General features: G+C 37.5%; 1 protein-coding gene across 3 annotated transcripts in view; it reads left to right on the top strand.

Moving 5' to 3' along the window:
- Positions 1-21,517, top strand: part of LOC140346084 (double-stranded RNA-specific editase 1-like) — a 74,793-nt gene that overhangs the window by 14,388 nt on the left and 38,888 nt on the right. The window contains exon 2 of one of the 3 annotated variants that reach the window (XM_072432356.1): positions 19,884-19,932. The exons of 1 other annotated variant lie outside the window; for it this stretch is intronic. Coding sequence is in view for 1 of the 2 variants with exons in the window: in XM_072432348.1 (XP_072288449.1) it covers positions 21,199-21,259 (61 nt within the window). In the remaining variant the exon portion in view is untranslated. Of the gene's footprint in view, positions 1-19,883; positions 19,933-21,182; positions 21,260-21,517 lie in introns of those variants that run through there. One more of the 3 variants, XM_072432348.1, reaches the window with a different exon arrangement.

The following is a 21,517-nucleotide window of genomic DNA, read 5'->3' as shown; positions in this document are numbered from 1 at the left end:
ATTTCAGGGTATCACCATTGTAACAGTAGAGGTTGCATGAGGTTTTTATCTGTTGAAATTGTACTAATAAAATAAATAATTCAAAAATATTAAACCAGGGCTGAACCAAGATTATCAGTGAGTTTTGGGCCACCGCTGATGGTGCATTAGGAATTTTTCTGATCTGAAATTTCTGATCCCATTTTTACTTTGTCAAAACACAGTATTTCACAGTATCATGTTTATCCTCCCCTAGTTGAATTCTAATTGCCGGGGTTTTGAGCTATGCTATAGGCGCGTTTCGTGGCTTACCGCTCTGCTGTTGGCATGTCATACTTTCAGCCTCATTGACTTTACAGGGCCGTGGCTTTGCACCCTGTCACACCATATCTTTATGTTAAATTGACTTTCGTGTCACGCCCCTCGCCAGATGTGCCACCGCCGACTTTGCTTCATAAATGTTTGAAATCCAAAGAGCATTTTTCAGTTCACCTCCATTTTAAAAGTGTTCAGTGTTTACCAGGCATCACAAACAACTCTTTGTCCCATTTATTTTTCATCTGTTTTCCACCATAGGGCCACGTAGTAAAGATTTCTTTCGTTTTTATGGGTACAAAGCAATCTTGGTGCAAAATGAAAACGCTTAGGTTGGCTGTGTTATAAACTCAAGTACGGTATGTTCTTTCAAAACCTGATGACTTTGTGCATTTTTAATTGTCAAATGAACGCATAGAAATAATATCATAGGAGGTTGAATAGACAGATACAAATTACACAGATGGTTTGGCTAATATGTATTATTAATTATTCTGCTTTACAGCTGTATGCATGTGTTTGAACCATAACATTTTAAACAAATAAACTGTCATTTTGTAATGTTGAATCACATTTGTGCAATTATTTGAGATTTTGCAGCAAACCTCTTTTTGTTATTGTTAGGTGTTTTTGAGAGCTATTAAAAAGTTGAATAAATGCAAGAGATTTAAAATCATACTGTGAAACATTCCATTGTACACCTTCAATGTTTTACCTAATATAAAGCAATACGTCTCCATTTGAAACCTAAACCTCACTTTAAACTGTTTCTTTCTGTACAGTCGTCCTTCTCCTTGGTGTAAATCAAGTCTTCTCCTTTTCCACGTCTCCTCCACTTTTCTTCCCGGCTTGTCGATACGTTTGTGCTGCCTCAGTTTCTTCAGCGCTGATGCTGGAGTTTCCCGAATCCTTGAACGCAACTCAGCGCTATTTATTTGTGCAATTGCTGTTTCTTTTCGCGCTTTACCACTCTTTTGGCTTTAAGGGTGCCATCGCAATGCAAAATAAGTCAAATATTGTCAGTTGTCAAGGCTGAAACTGGTTAAAAATTGGAGCACAATTCTGAAGTTGTGGCCTGAAGTGCTTTAGACCTGGTTCACACTTGCATAATCAAATTATGCATGTGGTTATATTATTTAGCCAGATTTGAATATACAGTAGACCATGCTGTTTAAACTCTCCAGTACCCATAATAACATTGACTTGTGTTATAACGCAGTTTTATTCATACTATGAAAGGTCTGCTCTTCTCTCCTCTCGACTGTTTACGATCTTCTATGATATATATATATGGCTTGTGCTGGGCATTTTATTAGCCACTCAATTACGCACAACAATAATAAAGAGCAGCCTGCTTCAAACCAAATAAATGACTGAACAGATGGGTGCGTTCTTCTGCAGTGGCACACCAAAATCTTCTAAAACAAATTGTAACACGAGCTATAATTTGTATAATTTATTATTGTTTACATGAAGGGTTTTGAGTAGGCATTTTTCTTGTCTATTTTGCATTTATTCAATACAGGTGTTTTTACTGGTGAAAATGGATATGGAGGTCAGTTGGCAGACCCTCCACCAGAAAAGTTTAATATTTTGAAACCAAGCTGTATGTATGTTAGCTAATATAAATGGGAACTGGATCCAAACTTTTGAAAGGCAAGTTTAAAGATAATTGGGTAATTACATGCACTACATGCAGTTTGTATCTGGTAGCTCGTGGCATGGCTGATGTAACCACAAGGACATTGAGGAACAAAGCAATGCAAATTATAAATGTCCTCAAATTACAATAGGCCTAAACCAGACTGTTAACCGGGGCGTAAAGATTTGGGGGAAATTATTGCAATCACGTTTAAAGATCAAGAATCTTTTCCCATGTTCAGGAGCTTTGACATTTGAGACAAGCCTGAACTCTGAACTGATAAACTAATACAATAATCCCATACATTTCAGAACATGTTTGTAGAGGGCTAAACTACAGGGTTCTCAGAGACGCAAAGACATTTATTTTATTACAAAGGACATTATAAAATATAGCAGCCTTTGTGATTTATATATGGCCATTCAATGTACAGCCCTGATAATCTAAGATTGCTCCAGTGCTCCTCCAAACCATCTTTGCTTCTATATACTTCCATATACTATATACTTGCCCTTTACAAACATATCTACCTCTGTGTGAGTCTTAACATGACACATCCTGACTTATTCATGACCTCAGCGTTTTTTTTCCATGCGCGTCTTTGCATTTCAGCCTTGCTCCCTGTGGATTACCCTCTTGCAGGTGTTTTTTTTTTTTTTTTTTTTCACTGAGCCCAATGAATCTAATTTTTCCCACCATGCACCTGCACACCACCATTACGGCCTTGAAAAATGTAACACGCTGCTCATTTTATCCTTGGGGCTATTTTAAAATTTAATTCTGTCATATTTCAAGTAGCGTGGATGTGATCTGTCATTTAAAATTTAATCGCATCAGTTTTTCTTATAGTAGCTATATGTAGATCTATGCACTTTTCTAACTTTATGTTGTAAAAACTTAATCCACAAAATATATTTTGGATGTCTTGAATCCTATCCTTTAAATGATTGTGTGGTTGCTGTGGTTAACATGACAGTCCAGGGGTAAATACTTCTCACAATCAAACCACAAACCTTGGTAATATAAAATTTCTTGCTCTTGTTTCTGAATTGGTTTTGTTTCTGATTATCTCACAATTAATTGAGCAGTAGCATTACTATAATGTGTGTCCTCATCTGCCCGTCTTTGTAAATGTCTCGCTGTTATTTTGCCGTTGCTTCGAGTCAAAATAAATCCATCACATCGGTGGATCAAACCTGGAGCAAACGTTGCCATCACACCACTTTATGATCTGCACTGGACCCTGTGGCTAGTCGCTAATGCTAATGCTAGCCTCTGGTGTCAATTCAACAATAACAGCGCGTCGTAATTATGATTGATGAACTGTTGATCTTTCAATTCAATTCATAGCAGATTATTATGGTCTGCCCATCTCTAAACAAAACATTTAATTGTGCAACCGTGAACTATAATTATTTTTTCAATAATCATGCTTAACAGTATTTACATTTCCCTGGGGTAATTGAATGTGTAAAATTACTTTAATTTAAAAAAAAAAAGTTGAAGCAGTAGCAACAGTAGAGGCAAATCAGTACTTTATTACTTGAGTCATATTTTAAAATGGCATCTCATGCCCCCCTTGGCACGGTCTGCCCCTCACAAATGGCCGCGTCCCACACGTTGAGAAGCTCTGGCCTATACTTTACTATTCTATACTATAAGGCTTTTACATTTTTAGCATACTTTTCTACCTCCATCCCACTTTTGGTCTTCAAGATGGCTTTCAAACAACTATGTGACATTGTCCAGACGTAAGAGATATTCTCCTTTTTAAAACATTGTGATTTGTAGTTTCATTAAACAAGTCTGGGCCTAAGACAAACAGTGTCTGAAATCATATGGCCATTCATCGAAACGACTGTATTGCTTCAAGTGGAATAGTAGTTATTTGGGCAACATTTTTTACCGTAGAAAATTAATTATAGACGTTTGATGGGTCGATATGTTGAGATAAGCACTAAAATGTAGTGAAGGCAACCCAAGGTGACACGATATTGATTTTTAGTCGGAAGGCCTCACTGCACTTTATTTAGGGGACTAACAATGATGGATAAGGAATAGCTCTTGCGGTTACTACTCCTACTACTACTACTACTACTGATACTGCTACTGATACTGTTACTGACACTGGATCTACTTATCTGGCGTTATTTATTGATTCATTAATTCATTTTACTTGTCTTTATGGAAATGTTAATTGCTTTGCTTGAAATGTTCTACAGTACAGCAACGAACTCATTTGTCTCAATGGAGACAAGCAGGTGATTCCACCAGGCCAAGCTATAAGTTGGATCTGTGGAGAGGCAAGCCCACTCACTGCATGTCAGTTTTTTCCGAGGTAATTTTTAAGCCATAAAACGGAAGACATATCTGTTTAATGTCGTATAGTGGAACATTCCAATAACATCTCCATGACAAGCAAGCACCCTCCTCTTAAAAAGTAACACAGTGCACCATTTTGTCTTGAATCATCTGATGTATGCAGACAACTGTAACAGCTAATCCATGAATTATCCTGATTTTTGCCCGTCAAATGTTGTGTTGAATGTTACAACAAAAATGAAACATTGTTGGCATATCATCACTGCAGACCTGGCAGATGATGATAATATTTACAGACAATGCAGAATGTTGTATGCTCAGACAAATACTCTCTCTTGTACTGATAAAGTGAATTTTACATTGTTTAAATCATATTGCACAACTTTGCAACTGCAAAAAAGCCGGACTACAAAGGCTCCTAAGGTGGTCTTGATGGACTACTTTGTCTCTGCGTGTGTAAAAACTCAAGATGTACCGTATTTTCCGGACTATAAATCACCTTTTTTGCATAGTTTGGCCGGGGTTTCGATTTATACTCCAGAGCGACTTATATTATTAACACATTATTATATAATTTTGTTGGTTATTTCCACTTTGGCAACCGCATTTCACATGTTGATTATTTTCACACTGACAACCGCAAGAGGGCGCTCTAGGCTCTAGGTGACGCAGAAGAGGAATCAGCATTTCCTCTGCCTCCCGAGTTGGCGGAGTTGTTTAGAAGTGACACTGAGGAAGAAGATTCAATGGATTTAGTGATTTGGGGTAATGCTGATGCTTTGGTAAACTTGTTGGCATGTTTTTTATGCTATCGTTATCTGAATAATAATAATATGCTACGTTTACATACCAGACACTTACGACAGTTTGTTGTCTGTGCGTCATGTAGCTGAAGGTGTTAGCGTTAGCATACTTACACCTATTCACCATGTTCTCTAAACTGTTATTATTTTAAATTGCATTTCCAAGATTACATTTCTGTTCTTGGTCTTGAATTTTATCAAATAAATTTCCCCAAGACTTATACTCCAGTGCGACTTATATATGTTTTTTTTCTTCTCTATGATGTATTTTTTTGCTGGTGTGACTTATACTCCGGAGCGACTTGCAGTCCGGAAAATACGGTACTCAGATCTCTTATGTACAATTTTATCTGTTGGCTGAAACACGTTGTTGTTGTTGTGGTTGCTGCTGCTGCTCACAACAACCAGATTTCATTTTCTAAGATGCAGTGCGATGCCTGTGCAAGATGTGGTAACACTGGTGTAGCTGTCTTTTTAAAACATTGTGTGTTTTTAAAAATTTACCTTGAGTCCAGAATAAAGTTGAATTGAATTCTAACAATCAACAGTCGGATTTCCTCATGCATTTAACCCTATGAGTCTTAACTTCTTAATTCCCATCTGTCAGAATGTCCCTGTCATAATTATATCCCGTTAGTTACATAAAGCATAACTCATGTGGAGAGAAACTTGTCTTGAGGCTCCAAAAACAATTATCCGTCTCCAGCTCTGACAACTGCCACTTCAAGTTTAGCTCAATCACATCTTCTCAACGCTTCATTTATACATTATAATGTAACTCAATACCGGTATGTGATATTTTGTTGATCCTGATGTTTGTTGGTAACTTGGCCTCACAAATGGGAGAGAGAGTGTATTTGTATGAATGTAGATGTATTTGTATGAATGTAGATGTATTTGTATGAATGTAGATGTATTTGTATGAATGTAGATGGGTGGAAGGAAGTAGAAACAAGTAGGAAATACAGTGTACAGACGACTAATAACTAGAATAATTAAGTATAAGTAACCACAATGCAGGCTGCGGTTGGATGCTAAGTGAATAATTGCCATGTCTATGAGCAAAATCCATTAAGAAACCAATTTATTTGTAAAAGCATTTTCTTCCAATTGCGAGTGAGTGAGTGTTTTGTATGGGATACATTTGAATATCACTCACTTTTGATGTTTTACATGCATTTTTATTATTATCATTATATATTTTTTTCTTTCTGTCAATATTGCATACTCCTACCACTATAGCTGTAGGAAGTGGTTACTCGACTCCAAAAACATGATTGTTGTCAGTTGAAAGGACTTTAAACCATAAGATGGAGTTAAATAGAATCCGCTATTTCATTTTATTTATACAGTCAAAATTTCATGCAAGCCCTTTTTGATATATTTTGCTACTATCATTATCCATTGTTGTATGTTGCACTTGAATGCCAAAGCAAGTTCCTAGTTTATGAGTTTATGAATTCTGCTCACTGTTAATGGCAATAAGCCGCTTTCTGATTCTGATTCTGATTGATTCTGAAATAGGCCCCTGCTCTCCATCTGAAATTATGACCTCATCACTTTCAAGAATGTGAAGCCTTTTCGCTGTCTGCAATATTGACTGTAGTGGGTTGCAAACGATGAAATAGTAATCAATAGTATCTACTCTATTGAAGTTTCTTTTCCGATACATAATGAGGCAATCACATCAGTTTGGACTTGTATCTCTGCACAACCACGCTATAAAAGCTAATATATGCCGAGTTCTTACATTTGAATGCATCGCTGAAACAAAAGGGTCATAAAACCATGCCGCATTTGCATAATACATGTCCTAACACCGTCATAAAAGTCGAAAATACTGCCTCGTGAACAAAAACTAAATGAAGAAGACGGTTGCACACAAATAAGTGGAGAGAGATATAGATTTGAGACGGCGCTGGTGGAGGGATGATGCTAAAATGAACTGAGAAGGCAAGAAAATATGCAGCAAATACTCAAGACAATGAGTAATTGCTGTCAGAAAATCAATTTAAGATGGAAATATACTGCAGTAGAAACTTTATCCTATAATTTTGTCTCTTTGGCTAAAAAAATATGTTTTTCTGCAATGGCTATCAGCATGTTGTAAACATATTTCTACTTTCCAAAGCATTTCTTATCAAATTAAATAATAAAAGCAGTTGAGTCATCAGTGGTAGAATGTATGTCAAGGTGATAGTTAATTCTTAATTTCATAGAGCTGGTCACATGGAATGGTGCTCTATTAGACAATGTTAAACTGTTGGTTGGTATTTGTGTCATTAATCATAAATCATTGTAAAGTTGTGTGATGTTTATTTTCAGTAATTGTAACAAAAATGTTACAATGTTAAAAAACAAAACAAAAATGTGATATTGAGTATGATAGTAAATCTAGCATTGACATTTTAGATTCGGTTGTATTTGTTTGCAATTCAAGTTGGAGAAAAAATAGCCGGAAAAACCAAAACGGACTAAAATTGGGTTTTAATCCGTACCATATCCAAATCTATCCAAAATTTTATTCTAAATTTAATGGCATTGCATAAGCAGCTTGTGCCTTCACCCACAGAGTCCAAAATCCAGCTCTGGGCCTGGATCCAAACTCGCTGAGACCCACCACACGATATCAGAGGAGAATCAAGATGGCCGCCGCAGGGAGGAGCTCAAATCTGCATCTGCTGTTTAACATTACAGAGGTGCTCTCTGTGGCTTTTACCAGTTCACCTGAATGCATCACCCCGACACTGCAGGAGATGTAACCTAGATTTGTAGTCAGTTATTCATTTTCATTTATTTTTTTTATTTCAAGCAAGTCAGTGAACAGAATAATAATGTAAATATGCATATTAATAGAATTTAATGCTTTATCGGCACATTTAATCAATCTTTTTTTTTTATATTAATATAATTTTGCTTCCTTTTCAAGCACATATACGTAGCAGAAAACATACTTCAAATTGCATGAATTGAGTTTACATTATACTATTGTAAATGTACTCTTCTTTTTGGGTTAGGGTTAATGTTAATGTTAATGTTTCATGAAGATTTGCACATTTTACTGTGCAAAGAAATCTTGTAAAAATGCACTTGAACTAAACCATTATGATACTTGTTAGTTCTCTCTATTTTTTCCACAAGAAAGCTGTAATTAAATCAATGTAAGATAGAAATAATGAATGCAATCCTGTGTAACATTCCAGGGAGAGTAAGATGGTGGCCCCTTCATCAGAAAAGTCACATAGTGCAGCTTTAAGCATGGATATGAGTCATAGTGGTACATGTGTGGATGGATGCTTAGCCATATGTTTTTATTACACAAGAGGCCAAGTTTGTTTTTGTTGTTTTGGAAATCATGAGCGTAAGTAAAGAGTGCTTTTAAAAACACACATCTGAGTTTGACAAAGGCGTGAGGCGTGACTTTAAATCTAATTTTGTGGATGACGTGGTAACGAATGTGTCTGACCAGAGTGAATTCACAGCACAACACGCTGAATCATTGATTTTCACTTTTAAATATGACTGAGAGCAAACTTGACAGGGATTTCTCTGCATTTTTGACAAGTATGATCAAAACATTATAAAGAAGAGGTGTTGTTATTTTGAGAATGTAAATATGTAAAATACTGTAGCTTTGTTTTAGTGATCAAGTGAATTATTGCTTTCATTTGAATTTAACCATTGAACTTTTAGCCTACATTTATTAAAGTTCTTGGTCAACTCTGGTTTAATTAAGTCTTGATTTCTGATTGAACCACTTGTCATTGAGTCACTTTTCAAAAATAAAAATATGCTAATGACCATCCGCTGCTTGTTTGAGTGAAATGTCACTATAAAGAGGCGGAGTCAGTTTTGCCGTTTTGAACCAGAAGTCAGTGGACTCATTTCTATTACTAAGGTGTTTTTAAAGAATGTTGCAGAATACAATGAACAAAATGTGAAATGTGCTACTAACTACCTGCGGGGAAAATGCAAAATATGTCTCCTTTAATACTAATCCTACTGAGTGTGTTTTTTTTGACAACTCCTTGTGGCTGGAGTTGGTATCTTCACCCTGTCCTGCAACCTCAGCTTTACGTAAGAACCAAAATCTGACATTGAAACCTGCCTAAAATGGAATTACCGTCATCGCTGCGGAGGGGAAATGTCAAAGCCAATCGCGTCACAGCATATGGCTGCAGATTTATTTAATTTTTTTCCATTTGATTCATTCAGAGCAGGCCAAGGGGGAGGGAGATCGAGCAGGGGGGAGGGAGAAAAGGAAAGGGGTAGATCATTGGACCAAAGGCTGAAAACGTGTGCGTCATAACGGGGCAACAAGCAAGGGCCCCTGGGTGCTGCCGTGCTGCCAGTCTGCTGACAAGGTGACTTTGGGAGAGCGAGCGAGAGGGGAGAGGAATGGAGAAAGGGGAGAAGGGGAGAGGTGATGAAGGTTAGTGAAAGGGTGAAGAAGACAGAGGAGGAGGTGAAAATCTGTCCTGTAACAGAAGGACTGGTGAGAGAGGTGAGGACGAGCAGCACAGAGGAGCTCAAATCTGCACCTCTCATTTCCATAAAGGAGAAATAATAGAATTTAGCTTTTCTGTTTCAAATGTTCAAAGGTTCAATCTCCCACATATATCTCACATATATGAATTGTGATCCGATTGGCTTGTCCATTGTTATCATTTCAATGAAATTACAGAAAAATATATATTTTTGTTTTGTTTTAATAGAAATTAGGGGTGGCCAGTATTGACTAAAATGAATATCTCTAGTTTGGAGTACAATAAAATCAGAAGATATTATGTCAGTCCAACAGAAATGTGTTTAAACGTGTATTTGAACTTTTTAGTTGAGGTTTATGTGCAATGGTGAAATTACTGTAACATTTATCACAGAAGTGCATAAACAACTTTATACTCTTTATAAGGTTTACAACATAACTTTTTCATTTGTATTTTTAATCAGCTCTCTTTGCTACATTTTTTATTATAAAAAATATGCTTTATATTAAAATTTTACATGTCTTCAAAACAACATCCACAATATTATTTCCATGTATTGCCTACCTCTAATAGAAATAAAAGCTTAGATTAGGTCTAAAATGTTGTCAAACTATACCCTTGGACTATAAGATAAGATAAGATAAGATAATCCTTTATTGTCCACACATTGGGAAATTTCATTGATACAACGCAGTAGATACAGAGGAAAAGGACAGATCACAGAATATAGGAAGTTTAAAAAACACTCTCAATAGAAGAACTCTTATAAACAAAAACTCCTATAGACAAAACCTCCCATTTCCCAACAAGGGATGGAGGGGAAAAATTAGGATGTCCGCCGGGATAACGTGACGATCTCCGGGTAAGACGATGGTTTTCCGCAGTTTCATGAGTTCCTCCTTTGTATACACGCACCGGCGCCGATCCATACGGCGGCTGTGGCCGAGGAGCGCGGTGAGGCCGGTGGGGCTAGCTCAGAGCTAGCGCACATCACGACGACACAACGAAAAACACTCAATAATCCAGCCGAACAAAGTCGAAACAAGTTGAATTAAGCGATTCCAGCGCGTGTCCCGATCGTACAACTAAAGTAGAAAAAATATTTACAAAATACAAAAGATAAAGCACATAAGTGTGAAAAAAGAGCGGAGCGTTGCACCGGGCTGCCAGCTGGACCGGCGCCTTTGAGAGAAAGATACTCTATACTGGGTCTAAACCAGATTTAAAGCAGGAGAAGACGCAAATGTGAAATAAGTGGTACCATAATAACACGGTTTCGTCTAGAATTATAGCTCTAGTCCATGGTTTAGTTCTAGATGAGTTCTGTTTCAGTCCTGAACATATTAAAGGCATCATGTGAATAACACACTTCCGAAGTACTACATCCTATGACTATATTTGCCTGCAGACTCAACTGTTGATGTCAATAATAATGTAGCTGCTATTTTTACTCACAATTATATGAAATAGCTTGAGCCACAGTTTTATGAATAGCCTTTAAACTCTGGCGTGAGCATTTTGTGACGCAAACATTGTTTGCACCTGCATATCTCACCCCAGTGCATATCTACCTCGGCAATTTTTGTCACGACAGCTTTTGAAATCATGAACAACTCGCATGCATCAATTAAAAGCTTCTAATATTTTATCAAGTTTGTTTAAAAAAACATTACATTACATTTTATACACATATAATATTTATATATATTTAATCTTATCATATAATATTATATATATATAATATATTATATATATTATATATATATATATATATATTATATATTATATATATATATATATATATATATATATATATATATATATATTATAACGTGGGCACTAGCGGTTTATTGACAGGTGCAGCCCATATATGTACAATTTCTTGTTTCTTTGTAAATTTCGTTTATATTTATTTATTTAAATAATTTTCAAAACTAGTGCACTGGAGTGTTACTATCCCCATATTGACAAGATCATCATAATAAAACAACCTTTATTGGCATAAATAACACAAATGATAAGTTATAGAATAATGCATACTGTCTGAATTCTACATGGTTATTTTTTCCACTCATGTAAATAGCGCAGCGCCGTTTCGCACTCAGCTCTTAAAGCTCTTTGCTGGACACTTCTACCTCCCGTGTTGGACACCTGGTCTGGGCCAGACTGGACCGTGTAGACTGGCCTGTGCTCAAATCAGAGAGGAACGTCTATTTGAAAAACCGGAGAACTACCCACCGTCACATCACATTCACTCAACATCCTTGTTCCAGTCTGCGTAAAACTGGTCCAGCTGTGCGTAACGGTGCAGTGGCTCCTGCAGTCCTTGTTGTCACCGGGGGCTCAGAGCCCTGACACCGGGACTAAAGGCCAATTCGTTCTTCAAAAGAAACAAGACGTTTGTTGGTTTACCCAGGGCTGCGAGAACAAGAACAAAGTTTGTTTCGGCTCTTGCATTCATACTTCAACAGAAAAACTGCATCAAACTCGTCTAGACCCCGGCCCCCATGATCCCCAACAACTCTTTCCACGCTGTTGCTATGGAGATTATTATCACAGACAGCTCAGATGATATTGTTTAGCCCAGTGTTTCTATTTTTTTTTTCTGGCGACCCACTTTTTCTAATTGGTCAGATGTGCAGGAAGCAGATAAACCTGCTCACACATAGGAAAAGACAGTGGGGTCTTTGCAGACAAAAGGCTTCATGTTTTATTACAATCAGTCACATCTTCACAGAGAAACAAGCTAAATGAGGGAATGAATTTAGATGCGGCAAAATGCAGTGATACAGGTGGAGCATGTACTTGAAAGAGAGAGAAGGGGGAAAAGAGCGAGCGCTTGTGCATGGAGCTGAGGTTTGTCTCATCACTCACAAAAGTCTTTCAGCATTAACAGTTTTGAGGATAAAAACATGTTTTATGTGTAAGTTTAACAACCAATGGTTTAGCCAATCAGAGCCTAGTTGACAGACAGCCCTGCCAAACAACATTCTGCTCAGCTGATGTGTCAAGAACCAGCTGTGAGAACTGCTGATCAAAGACTGTGAGTCTCTTACAGCCCGAAGTGAGCGAACAAACTTGTGCTTCTTATGAAGTATGAATTGCGGGTCATCAGTCTGGGGGTGTGCGCTTCAGGATCACCCGTTCCCGTGGCTCTGCTGCTGCCTGCCCTCGTTTATGGATCACAAGTCGAGTTTATAAGCAGAAATGTGTGCGCATACTGCTCCGTATTCTGTGCTCAGCGCCTCCTGTTTTTGGACCGGTTTTAGTCTGGGTTTTGTCTTGGTTTAGTTCGGGCAATCCGGGATGAAGGCAAGCTCTCCATGCAAAATCAAATAAAGGTGAATTAAATAAAGAAACAACGAGGCTGTATTTCCATATTTTATTCCTTAATTTTATTGTTTAGATTTTGGGAACACGTTGAAAAATGGAAAATCAAACAATGTTATTGCTCACTTCTTTCATTGTCAGTATATGTCACAGTTATAAGTCATTGGATCAAACACTATCACCATATATGTATTGGCACCATCCCAATCAAGACCCAGCGGCCAAGTCCAGCCTCTTTACACCAGCGTTAAGGTCGGGAAGGTAGCAAAATAGCCCCCTGAAAAAGGCTCCTGTTAACACTACCTCCATGGGCCAAACACAGCCTAGTCACAATTCTAGTTTGTTATTGCAACACTAGTGAAGACTTTATTTTCATCTTCCAGTCAGTACAAAGCTGTTTGAGCCTGTGCTCTTTTCTCTTCCACTGTCAGTGCGAGTTCGTCATGTCGATTGCCCCTAGTCAATGTGACAGCACAATAGTTCACAGTTCAGAGGTTGTAGTTCGCAGCGCTGGATTCAAAGACACACGTAGACAGAATGACTGGAGATGAAAGGAAGGGGAAAGGTTGTCTATATCTGAGGGCTCCGCATATAAATTCAAAATGCTTTTCTCTCGGGGTAGTTTCAAGTGCTTAGTATCTGGATTTGTGCTACGTTACTAGGTCAGGAGACTGGACTAAATGTGGACTGAACCAGGACTAAACCTGAACTAAACTACAGACTCAGACTAACTAAAGTCATATTAAAAAACAAGTGTAAACTAAGTCCAAATTGTATTGACTGGAACTAGAACCAGGAATTTAACCAGGACTAAGCAAGGGACTAAACCAGAGACTAAACTAGAAGTGGAACCAGGGACTTAACCAGGGACTAAACAAGGGACTAAACCAGGGGATTTATACAAGTCCATAAACATTAAGGAGCTATCTATTGAACAAATATCAGGACTTGGACATATAAATAAATGGTTTGTTGAAAGTATTCTTCACAACCACATAAAGACCTAAAAACTCCTTTTGGGGCCCGCACCAGAACTTGAGAAGTGCTGGTTTCCCTGTGGTACAGCATGTTTGCCTCCCCTTGGATCTGCTGCCTCGTACCTTTGTGTGTTTGTCTTGATTCAGTCTGGGGACACTTTGCTGACGGCTCACAAAAAAACACTCGCCCCTCCTCCGTCTGACCCTCTCATCTTTTATTGAGATGAAGACGTGAGTACGGAAGCCCTTAAAGGACCTACTGTGTACCGTGTGGGGTACCTGCCGCTGATGACTTTTAAGTTGGTTTGAATTTTAACAAATTCTTGCATTGTTTGTTGATGATTTTTGTCTTTTTTGTTTTGTACTCCGTTTCAAGGTTATGATTGAATTTACAATATTAGGTTCAGGCTTAAACTAGACTAAACAAAGACTAATCTGGGTCTAAAGCAGGATCACTAAAACGGGCAAATTAAAACCGGGACTCAATTGGGACTATGCTATAGATCAAGCTTAGATCAAGGACCTAAAAACAGGACTTGTATAGAATAAGTATAGAAAGAAATACCCCGAGGACAACAGTAAAAGAGATTCAACTAGATTTATAACTAGACACATTTTATTATCATCATTTTAATACATTTTGTGTTAATTTTACTCCAAGTATATTTTAATATTTTATTTAAACAGACAGCATTTTTTAATGTTCTTGTACTACTTGACATTTTGGCATTGTGGGCTGATTCTTCCCTTATCTTAAATCGTATCATGTTTATGGAGATGAAAATGCAAGTATAGAAATCCTCAGGGGACATGTTTTATGCATTATGAAAAAGAGGGGTGAAAAGAAAGACTTTAATTAAATATTGACCGTTTTAAACATTGAGCAACATACTCAAATAGTAATAGATGAAGAACAATATATTGCTTAGGTTTGCTTCATTGATACGATGTAGCCTTAAATGCACTTATTCCAGTGTGGCGTCTTGAAAGGTTTTCTAGGCTATTGCTTATTCATACTAAGTGCGATTGTTTACATCTGCACCTGTCAAGCTGTCAAGTCCTCTTAGGTTAAAGCAGGGGCACTCAATATTTGCTGTGAAAATACTTAAATCAAATTGTCATCTCCAACCACAAAAAGTCCTGCATGCATGTAATATTTTGCAGGGATAAGTGTGAACGCCTTAAGCTTCGGGAAGTGCCAAAAATGGGGTAAAAATAGCAGACAGTTGACAGTTAGTCCCGAGTGATGCCGTGCACAAACTCCAACAGAAGGAAAGTCGTGATCAGAATAAAACATATTTTTTTGGAATTTATTTTGAAAGGAATCCTGCATGGGGAATTAGAGCCCAGATCCCCTAAAACACACCATTAGAGCCAGGCTTTGTCAAGTCAGGATCAATTAGAATTCAAATCATACTGCTACTTTTACTTTAAAGTGAGACTCAACAACAAATCAACTAAGGTATGTACTGGACATTTTAGTGTACTCTACTGTTTGAAAATGCACCAACGTGTTTCAGCCTGCGGGCCTTCATCAGGGGGACAGAATTCAAATGCACCATGTGATAATATATTCGACTTTTTCACCAATACTTCTTACTCTCCTGACTGTGGTCTTTTTGGGAATTTACCTTTGTGACTAATGACTAAAGTGGACTCCCAGATGGTAGTGTTTAAGAGGCGTCTGACATTGCACACCGCTCTTACGGGCTGATTCCACATCATGCAGCTCCGCTCCACTGTGCCACCCACTGAAGGCAGGTGCCACAATTACTTCTTACCACTTAGGGATGTCAAGATGATTAGGTTAATTGATAATCAAGCATCAACCATTATAAGTGTAAGAGCCAAAAAATAATAATCAGGAAAAGGTTCAATTTCATTCCACCTGCTGTCTTTGAAAAGGTACATGGTGCATGTTTCAGGTTAACGTACAATTGTTTTCATGTTAAGTCTGTAAAGTGCTGGAGGATAAGCCTTGGGACATATTTTAACTAGTTACAACACATCTGATCTAAACTAATATGCGTCCTTATGCTCAGTGCGTTTTCTATTTAAGTCCTTGTTATTTGGTGAGCTCAGTGATAAATATCCCGGCCGTTTCGCAGGTGTTCTCTCTCCACACCATTCCTCTCGGCAGCAGTGCTTTCTGGGATATTTGTGTCTCATGTCCTCCGCTGTTCCTCCGTGTGAGAGTTCTGCAGATGTTTTGGAGAAGCCAGACACGCTTGTTATGGAATAAAATATAACTGGAAAATGAATAGTGTTTGGAGATTGTACTTTTTAAATGTATGTAACTCAGTAAAGCCACTTATTTGACAAAGACAAATCATGTGCTGAAATTAAATGATGTACTAAAACAATTGGTGGCCATTACTAATTCATATGATTTATGATATTCATAAACGTTTCCTTACTTCATTACTTTATTTACTCACTGCCATTATTTATTTATGCGTCTGAACCATATAATTTTCCCTTCTCATTTACACACTCAAAGTTGTATTTAGTGATTCATGCATGTTTGAATCATCTTTATTCTACTCCCCCTAAATATAAAACATGTTATGGATAGATATATCTTCAGCACCACTTTCTGCCTCCTGAGGCATGAGGTTTTTAGTCCTTGTTTACCTCCACTGTTTCCAGGATATCTTCAGACTCGACAGTTTGAATTTGTGTAGTTGAGTCATATAATCCAGGGTAACTTCTTTAACTTGGGCTACTGTGAGGTCATTTGTTGAGTCCTCAGTGCCCTCCTCGTGTTCATCCTGGGGCACTTCTGAAGACTCCTCAACTCCTTAATCCTCTTTCTTCTTTTCATTTCCCTTTCTGTTTTTTCTCTTCTTCTTTTTGGTTTTGTGGTTGTAAAGTCTGACTCAGACAGACTGACAGGGGTCAGTTTAGAGCTGGTGGAGCCATCTTCTAGTTCAGTCTCATCGTTGGTTCCTCAGGCTCTTGTGAAATTACCTGTTACCTCAGAAGGTTTCCTGAGGTTCCTGGATATAATGTTTCTCCACTGTTGGTCTCCCCATCGCTCATCTATAACGTCCTCTACTGTTTGGGAATTCTCCACTGTGAACTTGACAATACAGTGGTAGAAATCATCTCCCGGTTTGGCTCAGTCGGGTTCTCAGCTCATCTGGCACAGGGTTGGTCATTATTCCTATTCTTAAAAGCCGGAATAATATATTCCGGCTTTTAAGAATAGGAATAATGGCAAATTTGAGAAGACAACACAAAAAAATAACAATGATTTTCTGTAAGAAAAAAAAAGCTTTGACGCTGAACAATTTCAGCACTGGAACTGTCCACTTGTTACCTGATATAGTAATGAGTGTTTAATCTAGATCAGAGCTTCTCACAGAGTGGGGCAGGCCCATTGGAGAAATGTGCGCACATAACCGTGACAGACCTGTTTTGGGGGGAAAATCTACTGGGCTTGAAAGTGAAAGAAAAGACTCAAAATAAAGTAATCTACAGTTAAGGGTGAACACAGAAAAAAAAACAGTGAAAGTTATAAAAATCCAACGATCAAGCTACAGTTGACAGATGGACTAGGTGACTGGAGCCTATCCTAGTGACTTTGGGCATTAGGCGGGGTGCACCCTGAACAGGGTTTAACGCAGAGACATAAAACCATTTCAAATGTTTATTTTACAAATGTATGGAAAACAGTTATGCTAATGTAATCAGCTAGTAACAATGATTATATGGACAACATGCTTATTATTCTTTGTTTTTGCCTAGCTCTGACGTTGGTTGAATGACACAGAATGGAAGTAATAAAAACTTGTATAACCATCAGTTTTAGCCTTCTCAATTCGACTGGACTCTATACTCCCCCTTTTTATCTAACTTTTGAACTACTGACCGCTCATTTGAGGATATAAAGCATATGCCACAAGAATGCGTGTGCATTCGATTCCTTTCCACTTTGATCCAATGGACTTTGAAGCCAATGGAACATAAACGCAGTGGTACGAGTCAGCACAGCGCAGAAAGCGGTCTGTGTGTGAGGGTCGTGGACCTGCAGTGGTAAAAGTGATCCACAGTGACGAGAAGTAACGTGAGTGAGTCTTCTTCTTGAAACGCTGTATTTACAGCTGTGAAGCGCCAATTCTGCACTGTCCCAGAGGCTGAGGAGCGCGTGGATACTTTTTTTGTTTTTTTGGGTTTGATTTGATTTGAATTGATTTGGTTTACTTTAGTTTACTTTGTTGTCATGTGTTAGCCTTGGGTTAGTATAGACCGGGTTAGTCCTGATGTACTGCAGTGGTCAGTATCAGACTTTAGTCCTGGTTTAATCCTGGGTCAGGCCTGGTTTATGGCTTTTGCATTCCCATACACAATTTATTCTATTTTGTCACTTATTAAACAGGTGCGTGGTCTTAACTTTTGCCTGAAGAAAAAAATGCCCCAAATACACAAGGCTTTTCAAATCCAGTTGTTGAGAGATGTTTTTGCTCCTTAACTCTGATCCTTTTAGCCTAAGCTGTATTATATAAAACAATATGTGCTAATGACGGCTAATCTTTGCTGTGTTGAGTGAGTGAGCTTGAACTCTCGAGGGGCTTAAAATCAAATCCTGTTTTCTTAAAAGAAATGGTGGTCAGGTTTTTAAGGATAATTCAGGTCTCGGACCAGATTTTTTTCTTGATTCTTGTGGTTTGGAGTCTGGGTTTGGAGTTCAGATGGTCATAAAGGGAGAAGGAGTAAGACACAGCACAGGATGCTATAGACCAGGCATGTCCAAACTAGGGCCCGGGGGCCAAATGCGGCCCTCAGACCAATTTTTGTTGGCCCTCCAGCTTCCTGCTATGTTGGCCCAAACAACAAAAAGTAGTCATATTGATGTTATACCAACCTAATATTAATGTTCCAAGTCTAATTAAAGGTGTGGAGGCTCATCGCTGTTACGTCAAATGCAAAATTTTGAATGATTCACTTTGTCATTCAACAAATTCGACATTGTCAAGTTGTTCGTGGCCCTCTGCCCCGTTTGAGTTTCAAAATGCGGCCCTTGGTGAAAAAAGTTTGAACACCCCTGCTATAGACAAAAGCTAATATTGGATCTTCTAGGAGAAAAAACTGGTAGTTTCAATTTGATTTACAACTTATCCTTTCATCTTCAGTTTGCATTTTCATTATAGTCTTTTTTAATTATGTTGTGATGTTTTTTTTTTTTTTTCTAATCAAGATACATTATTTCCTCCTACGGACTTAATGGACTCAAGCGATACAAGTTTTAATGACAAACAGTTACTAATGCTGGCATGAAGTGCTGCACTGGAATTTGATCCAGTAAAATGTACAAAAACAGGCTCATCAATCCAGTTGCCTTGAATTGTTGTTGAGAAAGTGGATGGCATAGGCATTCACCTTACATTTTATTTCGTTTTTATTGTTGTTTAGTTGTCACCTTATTATTTTTAACTGTGATAACCATATTTTTTTGTTTGGATTTTTATATACATTTTAGTGCCATTTATTGCATGTATTTATTGCGTTTAGCCTGCATATTTCTTCTATTGCTTATACATTGTTACTAGTGATGGGCAGATCGATGCCAAATGTTGTGATGCTCATCACTAGTACAATCACAAACAACTCTTTCTACTTCAGGAAGGCTCCTCCCAATGGGCGGGTCTTACCACAGAACAGTATTAATATCGGAGTTCTCGACCTAAATTCTGTTATTGACAATGACTCTTGGATGAGAGTCGAAACGTCTATTTTTTCAAACTGAGTCCAGATGACTACAACTGAAGCTTTTTCTACTCATCACTAGTAGTTACAAAGCATCTGCTACTACTACTGCTAAGTACGTTTATACAGAGACTCTATTTCCAACTGTTATATCCTGCAGCCTCCAATTCGAATTCTAATCTGAACTATCCTCACGGTCAGACTGGAACTAAAATAAATGGGAAATACAATTGCGCCCTCTTCTGGACTTCTGCCACAACATCTTGCGCCACTGAACATTCCTGTACCGATTTTGATCATATATTTTCTTGTTTTTCAGATTACTTTTTGACGAGAAGTTGAGGACAACGCACTCACCTCAACACGAGGTTGGTTGATTTACTTTTAGATTGTTTTTGTTGATTTCTAGATTTAATTTATTTCTACATTGAGATTGTTTGTGGATAAGAGAACTCTCTGTTGTTTTGATAATACCTGATAGTGTGAATACTTATACCCATGTGCATATTTTTGGCAATAGTCTGTTGTAAAATTTGGTGTGTTCACCCTGTTTTGGAAATATGCAAAGTAATTCAAACATTTTGAATAGCTTAAAAGTACATTTATGATGGGCAAAAACAGTTCACATCAACTGAAATAATTAAAAATAAACTGAATTGGTTCACTCTGGAGCTTATAGATAATGTGTTCAAAGTGCAAAATATTTTATTTAGATGCATTTGTTTTGCACTTGTTCCAAGCTAATTAATATAACAGAAGAAACTCATTTTGATTGCCAAAAATATTAGAAATTTGGGCACATTCATCTCAAATCATGTTATAAATAAAAACTAATATAGCATTTTTTATTGAGAAAAGTTGTTTGTGTCTTGTGTAGTTTTTGATAGCAGTACAATTATTTGACCACCAGAGGGCAGTGCTAGCTTTTTAATTGCAGTAGCAGATTTCCAATAGAACCGTGCTTGAAAACGTGATCTTGGGTTGACATTTTACACTTTTTATTTAAGGTATTAAGGGTGAAACTTTATGTACATTTTTGGACATTCTAAATATAAGAACAATAATATTACGGATTTATATATTAAAAATATATTCAAATAAATGTTTTCTTTGCAAATAGCTTGAAAGTTCGTGGGTATGCATTTGGTTTACTATTTTCTTGTGTTATGTAGCCCTTACGGGTAATAATACAATCAAAATTAACAAACAAGAAGCATTCAGTGGAATTGATTAAAAAATAATAATACATTTTATTAAAAAAATATGAATGGACCATTCAAAGAATACTTTTGACAAGGTGCTTTTACATAGATAACTTAAAACACATAGCTTTTAATCTTTTTCCACTACAAAATTGGATGCCTTTTTCCTCAATCCCTGAAATTGAACATCCGGTGTAGTTTGCCTTTTGTCCCTTGAAAGCTTCCGTACTCGTCTAAACCATAACAAATCACATCTTTGGGTTTTCTGTGAGGGAGGGGTCAAGACCAGGGACCCATTGATGTGACAGACGTTTAGCAGCACATGCAGCCAGTCTGGTACTAGCGCTGGGTCTGTACACATCTAGAGGACTAAACCAGGACTAAGGGGTCTTTAAAGGGTCTGTTGACATGGTTTTACTCCTGGATCCTGCCATGTTCTGTCTGGCGCGACGCAGGTGTAAACGCAGGAGGAAAAAGAGGTCTGAACGCAAAGGTACCTGTTTAGATTTAAGTTCATATTTAAGTGTGTGCATAAATAAGACGTCTAGTTTTGTATTCAGTGTCTAATAAAGTGGCACAGACTGACTCAAATAAACAATGACTAAATGTGGAGGAGAATTCAACAAGAAATTGATAAAATCTATGTTATTTTTAAATTTGTTCATGAAACTTTTCTGCGTTTTACAAATTCAACATTCGTCAGTTTGATCTCAGCGTGTTGCCTCTGTGAGATAGTGCTGTGAGTTACTTT

Source organism: Eucyclogobius newberryi, unplaced genomic scaffold, assembly GCF_026437365.1.
Source record: "Eucyclogobius newberryi isolate DKJ021-1_F unplaced genomic scaffold, fEucNew1.0.hap1 SCAF_1, whole genome shotgun sequence".
NCBI lineage: Eukaryota > Metazoa > Chordata > Actinopteri > Gobiiformes > Gobiidae > Eucyclogobius > Eucyclogobius newberryi.
Note: the sequence above shows the minus strand (reverse complement) of the source record. Positions and strands in the feature narration are given on the sequence as shown.